General features: G+C 41.1%; 1 protein-coding gene across 5 annotated transcripts in view; it reads right to left on the bottom strand.

Moving 5' to 3' along the window:
• The window catches only part of FLT1 (fms related receptor tyrosine kinase 1), a 177,613-nt gene that overhangs the window by 139,619 nt on the left and 20,532 nt on the right, over window positions 1-17,462 (bottom strand). For 4 of the 5 annotated variants that reach the window (XM_045869251.3, XM_064586266.1, XM_064586267.1 and 1 more), the window contains exons 2-3: window positions 9,926-10,022; window positions 9,310-9,536 (exon numbers count right to left, since the gene is read on the bottom strand). The exons of the other annotated variant lie outside the window; for it this stretch is intronic. In XM_045869251.3, the coding sequence (XP_045725207.1) occupies window positions 9,310-9,536; window positions 9,926-10,022 (324 nt within the window). The remainder of the gene's footprint in view (window positions 1-9,309; window positions 9,537-9,925; window positions 10,023-17,462) is intronic. 5 annotated transcript variants of the gene reach the window in all.

The raw sequence follows: 17,462 nt of genomic DNA, 5'->3' as shown, positions 1-17,462 counted from the left end.
TAAGGTTGTCATCTCTATAATTTCTAGTCTGCCCAGCATGGTGCCCTTCACAAAAGTAATTATTGCTGATTGATCCTTCTAAGCACAGGCACAGCGTTATGTTGATCATCTCATTTAATCTCCTGACAAGCCCGAGAAGTAGTCCTCTTCTCATTTTATAGGTGAGGAAGCCAAGGCTCAGAAGTTGATCACATTAACAACAGCAGTAGCCGTCAAAGTAAACGCTCACACAGCTACGAACTCCTGACTGTTAGAGGTGGCGAAGGGCAAGAACTTCGTTGCCCTCTCTACTGTGTATCGGTTATAGGACTCCTTATGTGAACAAGTTACTTAACCTTTCCATGAAATGGAGATAAAATGGCAGCACTATTCAGAGCCCTGTGGAGGAAATGAAAACCACTCCCTTATGCAAAGTGCTTCCCGTGGTGTCCAGCAGAGTGAGACCTCAGTGTTAACCATTATTCTTACCAAGGAATTTGTACAAAGTCAAAGACCTAGCATGTATCAGAACAGGGATTTAAACCTAATCTGAAACAGATCATGTGGTTTCAGCTCACAACAGCCCACTGGTTGACATTTGATGAGGGAAGGCAGGGTGTTTATGGTTTTAGTAAGTCACCCATTTTGAGAAGCGCAATCTGTGGGTCAAGACGATGCCAAGGTAACCCAGCAAAATGCATCAGATGACAAAACAATGAATATTTTAAATAGTAGAGAAAAATGTAAGAATATCAGAACTGCAAGGACCATAAAGATCAAAACAGATCTTCTCTGGGTCTCCAGATAGGGCAGGCATTTCATTATCATTGTTAAAGAAAGTTACAGAATGTCAGAAACTTAAAGCCTTCTCGGCTTAAGGGGATTTCTCCTGAAAAAGCCCCTTGCTCGTTCTTAAAAGATCACTTAGAGGAGATTTTTAAAAATCCTTAAAGCCATAAAGTTTTGATGTATTGTTCTTCACCCTTCTTGATTGTAGAAGGAAAATGAGAGGGTATAGTCAATTTTATTGCCTTTGGACTTCACTGCCATCTTGAGATTTCATTGATTGTACCTCAATCGTTAACTTCTCAAAGTCTGAGGCTGTGTCCAAATGGCTCATTCAAGACTATGTTCATTCCGATTATTTTTTAGTATTTATGTAGTTGTACTCAATGTCTTGTGATATACAATTGTATAGCAAAGCTTAGCTAGCTGGCCAAAATTTTCTGGTAGGGAGCCTAGGGAGTGTTAGAAAACACTCTCTTTCTGAGGGAAGGGCTGGAACATTTGGCAGGTACCATCAAGGGCTAAGGTTGAATTCCTAGGAATATGCTAGGTAAACACAAGGTCTGGGGCAGGGACCAGGGAAAGAAGATGCAATGCTCCCGATTGTCAGCAAATCTACATAGGAGGGGCTTCTATCCCAATCACACATAAGTGTTTTCTATGGCCAAAGACCCTTGCTTGGTCTAAAGACAAAATGTTTCTAGAAAGGAAATATGAAATGGCAGGGCTTGAAGATACCAAGAAGTTATTCTATCAAATTTTCACAGAGTTGGAAAGGAGAATGGATAAGAGTTAAGTTACTCTTCTCTAAACTCTCACCATGTGGTCCTAATCAGCTGTCCCCAACGATGGATAGAATGGATCATCTCCTTCATGCTTGCGCCCTAGAGGGGACACAGAGCTGGGAGGCAGAGGGGTCCATTTCCCAAGGAAAAATCTGCCATTCCAATCAACAGTGTCATCAAGTGTATATTTTAAATCCTAGAAATATTTCTTTCCCCTTTTATACAACTTCATCAAAATGAGAGGGAAAAAAAACACCAACCCAGCAAAACCTGACCTTGCACTAAAATTTCTGATGAAGCTGTATGCAGAGACAGGTCACAGTGTTCCTAGGAATTCCTTTTAGAAGATCATTTGTAGTAGAATTCTGGAAATGCAAATCAGCCTCAAATCACTGCTGTTTTAGGAAGCCCACCTGGGTTTCCAAAGGCTGAGAGTCCAAACTCTGTTCACCTCAATGTGTTCATCTGTCTCCTGAGCAAATACAACAGGCAACGATGTAAGAAGAAGAAGAAACATGATCCATCAGCTGACCTGGCTGCATCCGTTGCTTCCTGGTGCTGCGAGGTGACTTGTAAGTTTACTTTGCAACAACTGTGTGCTCGAGAGATTACTAGGACAGGAATCTCAGACCACCCCCAAGACCAAAACTTTGGAAAGCCATTCTTACTGAGAGATGCCACTGAGTTTTCTGAAACTCAAGTTTCAGAAAATAAGGGGTAGGAGCCACAGGTTAGGGATAGAGATGAAGTGAGTAAGGGAGGTGTGGGGAACTGGAGATGACTCCAGACATTAATCTAGCAGTAACAGATAATGTCACAGATTTGCCAAGAAATCCGGAACCTAAAGAATTCAGCCAACTAGTGTGGCTACGAGTTTTGTTTTTGTTTTTTTAAATTGGTTTCTAATTTTCTTTCTTCCTACAAAACGTTAACCGTTTAAGCATCTTTTCCCTTGGAGGAGAATTTTGATAAATAGAAACAATATTTTCTCCTCAAAAGTTTCACGAAACTACGAGGGGTATTACACTGAAATGTTTCCGGAAGCTTTGAAAGTCCGTTCAGCCTTGCATTGCCCTCCCTGCCCATCACGGCTCTGACCTGCACCATGCGGTGCATCTGCCCAGGCAACCAGCTGATGCAATCCAAAGTATGAAGACCCCCCTTCAGGTTAGGCTGGAGGGCTAGCATCCTTTGTTCATGCCACCTTACAAATGCTGTCATCACTACAGCGTAAGAGATGGAAGCCACGAGGCGTAAGTAAATCTGCAGATCGCTGCTGTTCTCATTGATGTCCCTGATTGTTATAATGGCTCTGCTGGTTGAACTTGCCATACCAGGATGGCAAATGAGGCAACAAACACCAGCTGCTCAGACATCACCCAGCTAAGCCACGTCGACTGAGCATCTCTCATGGGCCCCACCGTGCGTGAGACGGGGGAAGGAACCCAACGGGGGGCAGTGTTGGGACAGAACGTGCCTGCTTCACGGAACACTGGCAGGGCGCCTTCAGTAAGTACTGCTGGAGGAGTCCTCGGCACTCCTTAGAAAGATCCACTTGTGAACAGCAGTTATTCTCTATAAATGTTAAGCCTGTGCATTTAAAGATGCTCACAAATCTATTTATATAAACTAGGGGCGCCTGGGTGGCTCAGTGGGTTAAGCGTCTGCCTTTGGCTCAGGTCATGATCCCGGGGTCCTGGAATCGAGCCCCACATCAGGCTCCCTGCTCAGCCGGAAGCCTGCTTCTCCCTCCGCCTGCAGCTCCCCCTGCTTGCGCTATCTCTCTGACAAATAAATAAATAAAAATCTTAAAAAAAAACCTCACCATAGTGCTTCTATAACTGGTGCTGTTTTCCTAAATAAAAAGTACAGATAGGACCTATCTTGTCTAAACCAGGTTAACACTTTTGTAAGTTCACTTGTTTAAACTTTGATAAGTTTGAAACTTTTAACTTATTTATTCTGAGTTCCACAATAAGACATACATTTTACATCAGATTCTTTAAACTTCTGTTTCCATTTTACACACATACACATTCATGTGTTTTACATATATGTGGGTATGTGTGTGTGCTATGTGTATAAAATGGAAACACAAGTTTTTTTTGTTTTGTTTTTACATTTTTTTATTCTTATGTTAATCCCCATACATTACATCATTAGTTTTAGATGTAGTGTTCCATGATTCATTGTTTGTGCATAACACCCAGTGCTCCATGCAGAACGTGCCCTCCTCAATACCCACCACCAGGCTAACCCATCCTCCCACCCGGAAACACAAGTTTTATTTAAAAATGTTTCCCCAGGGACTCCTGGGTGGCTCAGGCGGTTAAGCATGTGCCTTTGGCTCAGGTCAAGATTCCAGGGTCCTGGGATCGAGTTCTGTATCAGGCTTCTTGCTTGGCAGGGAGCCTGCTTCTCCCTCTGCCTGCCGCTCCCCCTGCTTGTGCGCTCTCTCTCTCTCTGACAAATAAATAAAATCTTAAAAAAAAAAAAAAGTTTCCCCACACGATACCTACCCTTACCTTTTGCAATATACTTGGATATTTTCCATTCTGGTCTTTTTTTTTTCCCTAAGATTTATTTATTTATTTATTTGACAGAGAGCGAGACAGAGCGAGAGAGGGAACACAAGCAGGGGGAGTGGGAGAGGGAGAAGCAGGCTTCCTGCCGAGCAGGAAGCCCAATGCAGGCTTGATCCCAGGACCCTGGGATCATGACCTGAGCCGGAGGCAGACGCTTAGCGACTGAGCCACCCAGGCGCCCCTGCTTTTTTTTTTTTTAATGCTGATTACAACCCATTAATTTGATTCCACAGACCATTACCATGTTGGAATGTACATTTTTTAAAGCCCTGGTCAACTTTTAAAGAGAGCTATGTCTCTCTCCGATATCGCATGAGCTAGAACGCAGCAGTGGAACAGCGTGCATGCAGATGGCCCCAGATAGGCTCTGTTCCCCACAAGCAACAACACAAAGCTCTCTGGGATCAGGATTTGTGGCTCTAAGGTCCATTGCCCGGAAAAACACTCTGCCATCAGCTTAACCGATCATTCCTCAAAAAAAAAAAAAAATCCTGAATTTGGAATTTAAAAGTTTTAATAACTATCAAATCTATATTCTCAAAGATTAAAACAACAATTAGTTTAACAGTTTGAAGTCAATAGCTGGAACTTCAGTGGAGTGGAAATAGCTAGGGATCTGACCTGGATCCCTATCCTGGCTTGTCATTTTCTTAATTCTGGCTTCTGAAGGTCACTGAAGCTGTTCTCTTGTGTATTAAATGGAAGAAATAACGCCAACATAGTTTATCTCAGAGATAACTATGTAAAAGCTCTTTAGCAAAATCTGTACAAATGAGAGCTTTCTCTCATTTACGTGAAGGCATGATGATTATTCTCTCCCAGAATACCTGGCAAACACTTTTTTAAAAAGTAATCTCTATGCCCAACGTGTGGTTTGAACTCATGACCCCAAAATCAAGAGTCACATGCTCTACCGTCTGAGCCAGGCACTCCGTCTCTCCCAGAATATCTGAGTCAGTAGAACCTCTACTACTTTTTAGTGATGTACTTAACGGGTCTGATAATTTTTTTTTTTTTACCTAAAATTAAGCTGCTATGCACATCTCATCAGTTTGACACAAATGAGAGAACCAATGGAGGAAAAATCTGTCAGGAAAATGCTCCAACCCATTTGCTTTCATAGACTCAGAGAGAAAAACAACCAGGTAAAGAAATCAGAATAAAAGAGATGAGTTTCTCTTACAGGACAGAGGTAGAAGATACTCACCCAACGATAACACACACACACATCCATTTTTTCCCCTTTTCAATTATAATTTTTTAAGAGAGGACATACTTTAAAGAGCCCTGAAAGGCTTGGTTGTGGAGAGAGGAGGAATTCAGGCTGACTTCACAGTGTGGGGAGCTCAGCATGCTAAGTTCAAGGTCTTCCTAACTAAACCGGAGATGCTGACAAAGTATTACATACTTCGGAGATGCCATTAAAAACTCTTCTGCTCAGCTTTCTTACTTTATGACCACAACTCATATATTACAATAATAATTTCAAAGAAACCCTCCAACTTTTAGGAAAGGCTGAGCTGGAGCCAATTTCTCATGTATACCAGAAGGTCAGAAAAGCCATGCAAAGGCCTTCCCTCTCTGCAAAGGGGATGAACACCACCTAAGTAGCCCTCACATTACTATTCATCTAGAAATCTTTCTGTTTTGCAATTAGCAAAACATTAAGGAGTGCTTTACAATTTGTTTTTCTTTATGACCCAGAATTCTGTAGCTGTAATTATGGGGGGATTCCATTCATTCTGCATAAGCAATTTTCTAAAATATATATAGTATTTTTCCGCTACTGCAATTCAACAGCCATTTATCAAGACCAAGCCAAGGGCATACCAAGAGAGGAGGATGTAATTTAGGGAGACAAAGCTCTACTTGGCTATAGGTACAAGCCGCCCAGGTGCCCCTCCAGAATTCTGAGGGGCTCTGACTCTTCTCCCTCACCCACCAGAACCCAACCACGCACCAAGGCCAACTAAATCCCTCCAACCCCCAAACTTCTCTCCTTCTCCACAGCTCTCAGAGTGACCTTGGACCACCAGCTCTCCTGCATCAATGCACACAGCAGCCCCATCCCTGGTCTTCCAGCCTCTGGATCTCCTCCCACCACTGAGTATCTGAAAGGAAAAATCTGACTACCTTACTCTGCTGCTAATACTTTTCCGGTCTCTCCCCATGTAGTCTCAACGTGAAGGGGATCTTAGGTTCTTCACTTGTGAAATGAAGAGAGGAATGCTTCATGGGGTTGTTGTGGGAATTAAACGGCATAATGTAAACAAAACCATTTGTTTAAACGAAGAAGTTGTTACATTAAAGGAAATGGTAATTTACCAGACAATTCAGTAATTCAAGTGGTTAAATATAATTACTTGAATAATTAAACGAAGAAGTTACTACATTAAAGGAAATGGTAATTTACCAGACAATTCAGTAATTCAAGTGGTTAAATATAATTACTTGAATAATTGAATTGATGTAATGTATTATGTCAGAGGCTTGGTGGATTTATACAAAGCTGTAATGCCAAAGTGGTGATGCTGATGTCTCTGTACACCACGTATCAGCCGTTACGTCCGAATCAGTGCTTAGGTGGGAAATGTGCCCATTACCCAGCAGGCAATCAACGATGTCCAGATGATAGTTTGGTTATAATTCACATGCTAGCTCTACGCGGACAAAGCTACACAGCCCTGATTCTTTTTCTTGGAACCCTATCAGACTACAAATCTATGTCTTTTTCAAAAGATTTATCGAACACTGTTTCTCAACTTCATGGGAAATCAAAGTGAAATGCAAGTACATCCACAGACGCTTCTCAGAAAGTCTCCAAACAGAACAATGAGCTCTAAAGTAAATATTCAACAGCAATACGTAAGTGATAACCAGTTAGCACCTAGTGTGTACCAGCTGTATTTCAGGATTGGTTGGAGTTTTGTTAATCCTGAGACAATTCTGAGCCATCGGGGACAAGTTTTGTGTCCCCGAATGAAATTAAACCTGCAATGTAGTAGGTATTCGATTAAAATGGAAGCATAAGACCAACTTATTTTGGAGCCTGGGTGGCTCACTCGGTTAAGCCTCTGCCTTCGGCTCAGGTCATGATCCCAAGGTCCTGGGATCGAGCCCTGCGTCGGGCTCCCTGCTCAGCGGGAAGCCTGCTTCTCCCTCTGCCTCTGCCTCTCTCTCTCTCTTTCTGTCTGTCTCTCATGAATAAATAAATAAAATCTTAAAAAAAAATAAAGACCAACTTTTTTCAAAGGAATTGACACAATAATGAAAATACGCAGTGCATAAAATGTTACGCTATTTGAAAAAGTTACAGTTGCTTAATAAATTCTATTACAGCTACCTTGGACTTCAGGAAAGTTTGTTATGAGCTCAACATCACTATCAGGAAAGGACACAAAACTGGCATTACTATTCAGAGTCCAGTTAAACAGGCATGTAGGAGGTAAAGGTAAAAATAGCTAAACGTTATTTTTTAGGAAAAAAAAATAAAAGAGATGGTCTTTTTTTTTTTTTTTTTTTTACTCATTTAAGTATTTGATTTGCAAGTCAGACTCTGATAAACCCACAGGAGAAAGTTCTATGAGAATTTTAGTATGGATGTTTCCCCCTTTCCCCTGGAGAGATGGGAATAAAAGCATTTTCTTTCCTCTGCCAGTGCCAGAAGGAACATAAGATACTATGTGGAACTCGAAAAAGAGAACAGATGGCTGAGTATATGACTTTTTTCCCCACTATCAAACTTTGTGTCTGCTTTCTCCCTGAGCTGCAAAAGTACCTCTCTGGAAGTCTCTGTCTCTGCTCTGCACCTTTTCCAACATGCCCCATTTCCTGCCTGTCCCCCTCTTTTCCCTCCTATGGACACGGGCTGACTTCCCCAAGCCAAGATCCCAGGCCTACCTCCCCCTCCGACTTTGAAGTACATTGGCTACATTCCTATGATGGCAAACTGCTAGTAAGTTGTTATCTACCCCCCTGGAAAAGTGCAAAATGTGAAAACAGGAGTTTGGAAGAACAGAATGCAGAAAAGTGGCTCAGTCTACATCAGGCTGATAAAAGCTAAAAAGATGTTTCTGGCAGCATCATACAGCTGCTTTACGGTCTCCTAAAACAGGAGCGCTGAGTCTGGATTATTATATGATATGCTTAGGTGAAACACTGTCTCGTTGCCTTGCTTCAAAAATTAAAAAAAGAATCCTGCCAAAACGTAATTCTGTTGTTTTGCCTCCCATGCAAAGACTCACCAGGAAGTAGACCCACCATATTGTATATTTAGGTTACTGACACGGTGGTTGCTTGTTCTGTTTTGTTTTTGAACTTGATTTGTGCTTGAGGTGCCTGCTAATTTTGCTTTGTGTTCTCTAGAGCCTCGGGGTTTTTTTGTTGTTTTTTAAAATCCCATTAAGTTTTGGAAATTGGCTGGAACTGATAAACAAGGAAGAACAAAGTGACAGGCCATTTTCCTTATTCTTTCTCGGGCATCCATTTCTACTGTCAATTAAGGATTTTGCATTTCTTCCCTCTGAGTATCACTTCATACGTTCATTCTCCACGGAGTGAAAAACGGTACCATAAAAATTGTAATTGAAAAATGATTCATTTTTACCCTTTCTACGATGTAATGATACATGCCAGTTCTTACGTCATTATACTTGCTTAATGAACATGAAATAATACAAAATTATTGGAACCAACTCTATAACATTCAAGGGACATTAGCAACATTACATTTATAATTTTAGTAGAAAGAACAATATTTTACAATTCTGACATATAAGTGAATGTGTTGTGCTAAAGGACAAAAAAATCTTGTATTCTGTTTTGCTTTTCTAGATGATTAAGAAATAGAACTAAAATCTTGTCATTCATTTATTCATCCAGCTATGCTACATGCCAGCCACTATTCTAGGTGCTATGGATACAACTGTGAACAAAATAGGCAAGAAACTGCCCCTGCAGGGAACACACAATTAACTACGCATCCTTGAAAATCATGGTTGAAATTGATCCTCAAGAAATGCATTAAAAAAGCATTCCACCAGTTTCCAGGGCAGAAGCTCTTTCCTGGCCCACTTCCTTCATCGCTAGGAATGCCCACTTTCTAAGGGATCAGGGTAGATTTATAACCCACTGCAAAGCAATAACAAACAGAATGTAGAAAATGGAAATCCTACCATTAATAAATATATAGATTGTAGATTCTGTTTTCTTCTTCTTTGAAGCAGGTATAGATAGATATTTGCAGCTATAGAAGCCAGTGTGGTTTGCCTGAGCCGCGTTCAAGGTCAAAGTACTGCAGAACTGTTTGCCATTCCTTCCACAGGCAGATTTAGTTATGCTCAGCCTTTTGCTTTCCTTTCTCACTGTTTCAGGCAAAGACCATGAATGGGCTGCTTCCCCTCTGCAATCACAGATAAGAAAACAAAACACAGTTAGGCCTAGGGCCAGGTCCTAAGCACCCATTTCATTAGGAAGCGCTATTCTGAGGGCCTTGAAATGTAGTCCTCCTCTTCTTTACAGAGAAGCAACACATTTAGAAGGCTTTTAAACAACTTGGAAGAAAAATGCAAAGATGTTCGTTCAGGGCATCCCTTCCCTGTTTCCCTTCCAGTGAGTGAGTGAGTCTCTCCTTGTGAAGCTGGATACATGTGGCTTGCACTTGGCAGCTTGCAAGAGACCACATAGATCCCCACCTTTGTTCTCTGAGAGGCGACCCTTCTACTCTGCCAGGGAATGATTTTGCCTAAGAAAAGTCAATCAGGTTATCCCCAAGCCAACACAGCCACTTACCTACATTTGAGATACAGTGTCTGGCCTGCTTGCATGACGTGCTGGGTGCCTTTTAAACTCAGCTCAGGACCTTTTAATTTTGAACCTGAACTAGATCCTGGAAAACAAATTTTAGAAAAGAATTATTTGCAAATTGCCTTCTCATTTTTTTTTTTTAAGTCATATCTTTCCATGAAGGTAACTTTTAATCTTTAACTTACTTGCATCTGCAAAAAGGCATGTGTAATATTAAATTCTCTTAATTCACAAATTTTTTCTAATCCAAGCCTCGTTCACAAATATTGTATGTCCTATTTTACCAAATGACTTAAATAATATCCAAAACCCCATTGATTTAGAACATTAATAGATTCAAACATGTTTCTAAATGCAGCCCCATGTTAAGAATATAAAGTAACATTAAAACTCTCAGGATTAAATGTGTCATTCAAAACTGAACTTCCACCATGGTGGATCATCTGGTCCTACAGGCCTAGCTGAACTTCTTTTCCAAATACAAAGTACAGAAACTTCCTGGGTTCTAGACATAGCTCAGTGATTAGTAAGGCCATGATATTTTGGGCGAGTCATTTCTCTTTCTGAACCAGTTTCCTCTTTAGGAAAACCAATTATAGACCAAAATCAGTTTTAGAAACCTTTTGGTTTGTCTTACATAATCTCCAAGTTCCCTCTATAATGGAAAGAAAAAAAGGGAACTATTCACCCCTACGTGACATTTGACAAGCGTACTTCACGGGAAATGTTGTGAGATAATGAGATAAGTCCAGCGAAAGTGCCTGGAAATCTACACATCTCTACACAACACGATAGTAATATCCACCCTAGGGACTCTGTGTGACACTAGCCAAGCCACCTGTCTCTCCAGAGCTCAGTTCTCTTATCTGTAAAATGAGAGACTGGGCTAGATGACCTTGGATTTCTCAGTCCATTTCTGACATTTCCAGTCCCATGATCCTTGGAGCCCTGCGTGCTATATAGAGGGTGATCCTCTCCTGAAGCAGCATTGGGCATGGACTCATCACAATAAGTATCAATAAGGATCTCTCCCGCCTCTTCCCTCCCTCTCCCCCTCCTCCTGCAGAGGCAGCTGCAGATGCCTGGCAAAAAGCAGGAGATCAGGGGCCCAGGATTAGCAGGGACAAGCAGGAGGGGATGGATATTCTTAGAAGAAAAGTTAAGCCAATCCTGGAGTCAATCTTTGGGAATACTTTTTTTACTTGAAAAATAGGTTCATGCAGTGGAATTCAAGATAGAAGACTGAGCTGAATCCTCTAGGCTTTTATGTTAGATCACAGATCTGTGAGATGAGATACACATGTCAAATTCCACGGTTAAGTCTAGCAGTGCTCTCTAGCGTTACTTGTGGGTCCTAGTATCGCAAAGAAAACTAGACTCAGTTTAAAAATCTGCATTTGAAGCTTAATTTCTCCATTTACGAGCTGCATGACCTTAGCCTTCCTTCATCGTTGCTCCTTAGTATCCTCAGGCGTAAAACCGGAAAACCCACAATCTACCTTGCAGGCGTGGTGTGTGGATTCAGCGCTGGGTCATCTAAGTGATGGTGCTGCCCTGATGTGGGACAGATGCCCAGTCACTGCCATCTAGCAGAACTGCTTCCCCCCACTTCTGCCAGAGAATACTTTGCTGAGATATAACTGCAAAGACATTCCATTAACTTAATCTGCATTTCTGAGGTTGCTGATGAAATAAATTAATGCAAATGTAACTTTTATACACAATAGGTCCTGGTATCAAATTACTGCTAGGAAAAAAAATGACTTGATATTAACTAATTCAAATTAAAATCACTGTTTCCTATAGATCCAACTGGTCTATCAAATAACCCCAGAGAACAAGTCAACCCATTCAGGTACCCAGGGACGCATTTGGTATTTTATTCATCTTGAGGAGTTTCCTAAGGCAACAGAGGGCTCAACATCAGCGATCCATGAGAACACTAAGATTTTCTAAAGCCACAGCCAGGAACTGATAACACCTATCCTGAAAAAATTTCCAGGCCAGAATAGTTTCTGCCCTTCTTTATGGCATGGAATTCTGGAGATTTAACTGAGTAGTTGTTCATGTGCTGGAAAAAATCCAGCAAAGTTTCCTGCGGAAAATTCTGGCACGATTTAGAGAGATCCCTGTGGTTTATGCGGAGATGGTGTGCCTTCTCATCCAGGAGAAGCCAGGGGAAAGAAGTCGCCCTTTTCATGACATGAGGTAAACCCCAGTGCCTGCTGGGTCATTTCCAAATCATATGAATCTTTATCAGCACCCTAGAAAACCAATACTCCTGACCCTTATCAGAAAGAAGCTTTGACCTCAAAGAGCCACCAAAATCACAACTGAGGGGAGTGTTATATAGAGAAGATCCCCTTAAAGAATACGCCATCCACACTCTCCTCTCTGCACTCCCCATTCCATCCTCCCACCAAAAGAAAGCAACACAACTGAGCAGTTAAATAAGACACAGAAAATAATAAGAGTTATTGGAAAGTTTAGGGGGAAAATGCTAAGAAAAATATTTTGCTATATCATTAGTCTCCACTGACATCAATGAATTTTGCACTCGGAATGAGAAAGCTAGATTAAAGAAATTGATTAAACAAAGGAAAGGAGAAGTAGAAGGAAACTATTTCCAAGTAACTGGACACTGTGAGTATACCATCATTCTTCAGTTAAAAGGAAACTAGAATCTCATAAAGATTAATGGAGGTGCCAAGACTACAGTTTAACAGGAAAACTAATAGGGAAAAAGGAAAGTGAAATATTTATTCCTCAAATGCTCTAAAATCACATTAGGCCTTAAAACATTTCTTTAAAGCAATTTAATTTTCCATATACCTACCTGAGTAATAAAGATCTGACTAACACTTTTTGAGTGTTTACTGTAGGTCAGCACTTTCTCCATTTCACTAGTGATATATGTAAAAATGTAAAATGTAAATACATACATATCCATATCCACCGTCACACCATATGAAAATCAGTTTGCTCTTCTCAGCAAGTAGCTCAGAGTCACGATGCCCAATTAGAAACAAATCCACAGGATACTTTATTTCCAAGGATGGAGTGCTAGAATTTTTTTTTTTTTTAAAGATTTTATTTCTTTATTTGAGACAGAATGAGAGAGACAAAGAGCACAAGAGGGGGGAACGGGAGAGGAAGAAGCAGACTCCCTGCTGAGCAGGTAGCCCGATGTGGGACTCGATCCCGGGACTCCAGGATCATGACCTGAGCCGAAGGCAGTCGCTTAACCAACTGAGCCACCCAGGCGCCCGGAGTGCTAGAATTTAACAGGGATTCTCCCCTTGTGAAGCTCAGATGGGGATCAGAACTTTCCACTGTTTGCCATGGTAGCCTAAAAGTCTGGTTGAAACAAATTATTGTCCCCTCAGTGAATTAGGTGGTCTGTGAACCACTATTTTCATCAAAATCCACTACAATATACAGCAGTCTCCCCTCATCTGCAGGGACACATTCCAAGACCCCCAGTGTATGCCTGAAACCACAACAGTACCTAATGTGACATATACTGTGTTTTTTCCTATGATACAGTTTAATTTATAAAGTTGGCACAGTAAGAGATTAACAACAATAATGCATAATAAAATAGACCAATTGTAACAACATACTGTAATAAAAGTTATGTGAATGCAGTCTCTCTCAAAATATCTTACTGTACTGCATGCACTCCCCCTTCTCCTCATGATGATGGGAGATGATAAAATGCCTACATGATGAGACGAAGTGAGGTAGATAACATGGGCCCTGTGACGGAGCGCTAGGCTATTAATGACCTTCTGACCTTACATCAGAAGGAGGATCACTTCTTCTGGGCCACAGCTGACCACAGGTGAGTGAAACAATGGAAAGCAAAACCACACATATGGTGGGGGGACTACTGCAATCATGAGAGGCAAACAGATGTCCTTCCGTCAGGAAAATTATTAATTAAATAACAAAACAAAAAACCATGCAGGGGCGCCTGGGTGGCTCAGTTGGTTAAGCGACTGCCTTCGGCTCAGGTCATGATCCTGGAGTCCCCAGATCGAGTCCCGCATTGGGCTCCCTGCTCGGCGGGGAGTCTGCTTCGTCCTCTGACCCTCCTCCCTCTCATGCTCTCTGTCTCTCATTCTGTCTCAAATAAATAAATAAAATCTTTAAAAAAAAAAACAAAAAAAAACCATGCAGACTATGAAAGTGGGCTTTATCACATGCTTCTTTATTAGAATAAGCTATCAAGCATTGCGGTGTAATACCCCCGAAAGACCAGTCTGTGTACAAGGACCTAGGTGAACACCAAAACTGGTATTATTCTTGCCTGAATATTTTCTTCACTGTCTGTCTGTTCTGTATTTATTGTCTGGTAGGTGGAAAGAGAATACAACGTTATGACTCGTTGACAAAAATCCCTTCCCTCCCCACACGCCAAACCTCTGCTGGAACGCCCATATACCCAGACGGTTCTAAAACACGACTCTCCATTCCACCCTCGCTTCGTTACGCAAAATGGAGTGTTGTCTTGAATTGCAGGGGGAAGTGGGAGTACAGTTCCAAGTAAATGACGGCTTTATTTTGCAATCAAAGCCAAAGCCCAAATGAGTGAGGCTCTTTCTTCAAGGCCACCTTGCTGGATACCGACAGAACAAACTTTGCTCATAGGACATTAGGAACCTGACGGCCTTGTCTACCATTTTTAAGACTGAGAGAAGACTCTTATGTAGAGTTGGACTAAAAGCATCATTAGAAAATTGCTTTTTATTGACCTAAGTAAAAACAGTGTTCTTATTAGTTGAATACAACTTCAAGACAAACCTCAGTTCCTCTTCCTTCTGGATACCACCCCTTCCTTCTCCGCTACTATATGGAACTCCAAGAGTTATGCTCTGTAAGAAAGGGGCCTTAGCCAAGTATAAATCATGAAACATCTATGTTTTTCCCTTTCTGATTTAGAGTCAGTGATCTCCCAGTTCAGCTACTAACTGGTTCTGCTGTGGCCATGGGCATGCACTTAAGCCTCAGATTCTTCATCTCCCAACAGAGGGGGATGGCTTCAGATTTTTAGAATTCCTTCCAGCCTAAAAATTCTATGATCCTAAGATTACAGTAATTGATACCAATGTACAAGTTAGAAATCATGTCAAAAAAATTATGACTAATAAAAAGACAAATAACCCAATTTAAAAAGTGGACAAAGGACTTGAATAGACCTTTTTCCAAAGAAGATTTATAAATGGCCAATAAGCACATGAACAGATGCTGGAAAAAGTGCAGGAAAATGCAAATCAAAACCACAGTGAGATACCACTTCCTAGGTTTTATTACATTAAAAGACAGATAATAGGGGCGCCTGGGTGGCTCAGTCGATGGGCGTCTGCCTTCAGCTCGGGTCATGATCTCAGGGTCCTGGGATCGAGCCCCACATCGAGCTCCTTGCTCAGCAGGGAGCCTGCTTCTCCCTCTCCCACTCCCCCTGCTTGTGTTCCCTCTCTCACTGTCTCTCTCTCTGTCAAATAAATAAAATCTTTAAAAAAAAAATACAGACAATAACAAGTGTTGGTGAGGATGTGAAGACATTGGAGCCCTCATATATTGCTGGTCAGATTGTAAAATGGTAACAATCACTTTGAAAAACAGTATGGCAGTTCCTCAAATGGTAAAACACAGGTTAAACACATAACCCAGAAATTCCACTTCTAGGTATCTATCCAAGAGAACTAAAAACATATGTCCACATAAAAACTGGTACACAAATGTGTACCTACAGCAGTATTACTCATAAAAGCCAAAAAGCGGAAACGCTAATGTCTATCAACGATGACCGTATATCCATACAATGGAATATTACTTGGCAATAAAAAGGAATGAAGTACTTACACATGCTACTACTAGAAGACCCTTGAAAATATGCTGGTGCACAGAGGAAAGACCTTTGAGGACACAGGGAGAAGGTGGCTGTCTACAAGCCTCCGAGAGAGGCTTCCGAAGAAAACAAACCTGCCGATACCTTAAATTTGGACTTGCAACTTCCAGACCGTGAGAAAATAAATTTCTCGGGTGCCTGGGTGGCTCAGTTGGTTAAGCGACTGCCTTCGGCTCAGGTCATGATCCTGGAGTCCTAGGATCGAGTCCCATATCGGGCTCCTTGCTCAGCAGGGGGTCTGCTTCTCCCTCTGACCCTCCCCCCCTCATGTGCTCTCTCTCTCTCATTCTCTCTCTCAAATAAATAAATAAAATCTTTAAAAAAAAAAAAAAAAGAAAAGAAATTTCTCTTATTTAAGAACCCAAAACAAAAACGCTATGCTAAGTAAAAGCAGCCCATTACAAAAGGCCACATATTGTATGATTCCATTTGTATGAAATGTCTAGTATAGGCAATTCACAGAGACAGAAAGGACATTAGTGGTGGCCAGGGGCAGGGGGAGGTGGGCGCTGGGGAGTGACTAATACGGGCTATGGGGTTTCTTTCTGGGGTGGTGAAAATGTTCTTCAAATTAGATAACGGTGACAATTGCCCAGCTCTGAATGCATTTAAAAAGCATCAAATTATGCAATTTAAAATGGTGAGTTTTGAGGCATCTGGGTGGCTCAGTCAGTTAAGCATCTGCCTTTGGCTCAGGTCATGATCCCAGGGTCCTAGGATCAAGCCCCGCATCGGGCTCCTTCCTCAGTGGGGAGCCTGCCACTCTGCCTACTTGTGCTCTCCCTCTCTCTCTCTAATAAAATCTTTAAAAAAAAATAAAATGGTGAGTTTTATGGTATGTGAATCCTACCTCAATAAAACTTAAAAAAAAAAAACTTATGACTAAAGTTATCACAGAGATAAGTGGAAGACACAGAATATGGAACTATTTTTAACTTTGCTGCCACACATGATCCCATCAGTATTAGATTTTATTTATTTATTTATTTATTTTTTAAAAAGATTTTATTTATTTATTTGACAGAGAGAGACACAGCGAGAGAGGGAATACAAGCAGGGGGAATGGGAGAGGGAGAAGCAGGCTTCCCGTGGAGCAGGGAGCCCGATGCGGGGCTCGATCCCAGGACCCTGGGATCATGACCTGAGCCCAAGGCAGACACTTAACGACTGAGCCACCCAGGCGCCCCCAGTATTAGATTTTATACTAGTTATTTTTTCCAGCTTAAAGCTTTAGAAGGCTGACTTTTGAGAAATCATTTTTCCTTCATGCTCGATAACATCACTCTTTATGTATTAGAACTTTTACAAACATATTGCAAAAAACTCATTGTTTCCCCAAATTACAACCTTTTAAATTTAATTTGATGTTAATTTTAAGTCACTTCTAATAGCATACTTTGAATTTTAACTATTTAAATTGGAATTCTAACAAACTGAGTCACATTGAAAATTATGTTGTTAGAGCTCTCTGAATAAACCTATTGGTGTTTCCTTTTATATTAAAATTGATCTCTGATTTGTTTTTTTTAATGCAAAGCTTTGTATATTAGATTTATTTCAAATGAGATGCATCTGTCTTTGATTTTGCATACCACGTTTTCAATAGTA

The sequence above is a fragment of the Mirounga angustirostris genome, unplaced genomic scaffold (assembly GCF_029215605.1).
Source record: "Mirounga angustirostris isolate CCGP_5_RB_7025 unplaced genomic scaffold, mMirAng1.0.hap1 SCAF_3, whole genome shotgun sequence".
In the NCBI taxonomy this organism is placed as follows: domain Eukaryota; kingdom Metazoa; phylum Chordata; class Mammalia; order Carnivora; family Phocidae; genus Mirounga; species Mirounga angustirostris.
The sequence above is the reverse complement of the archived record's forward strand: the minus strand, read 5'-3'. Positions and strand labels throughout refer to the sequence as shown.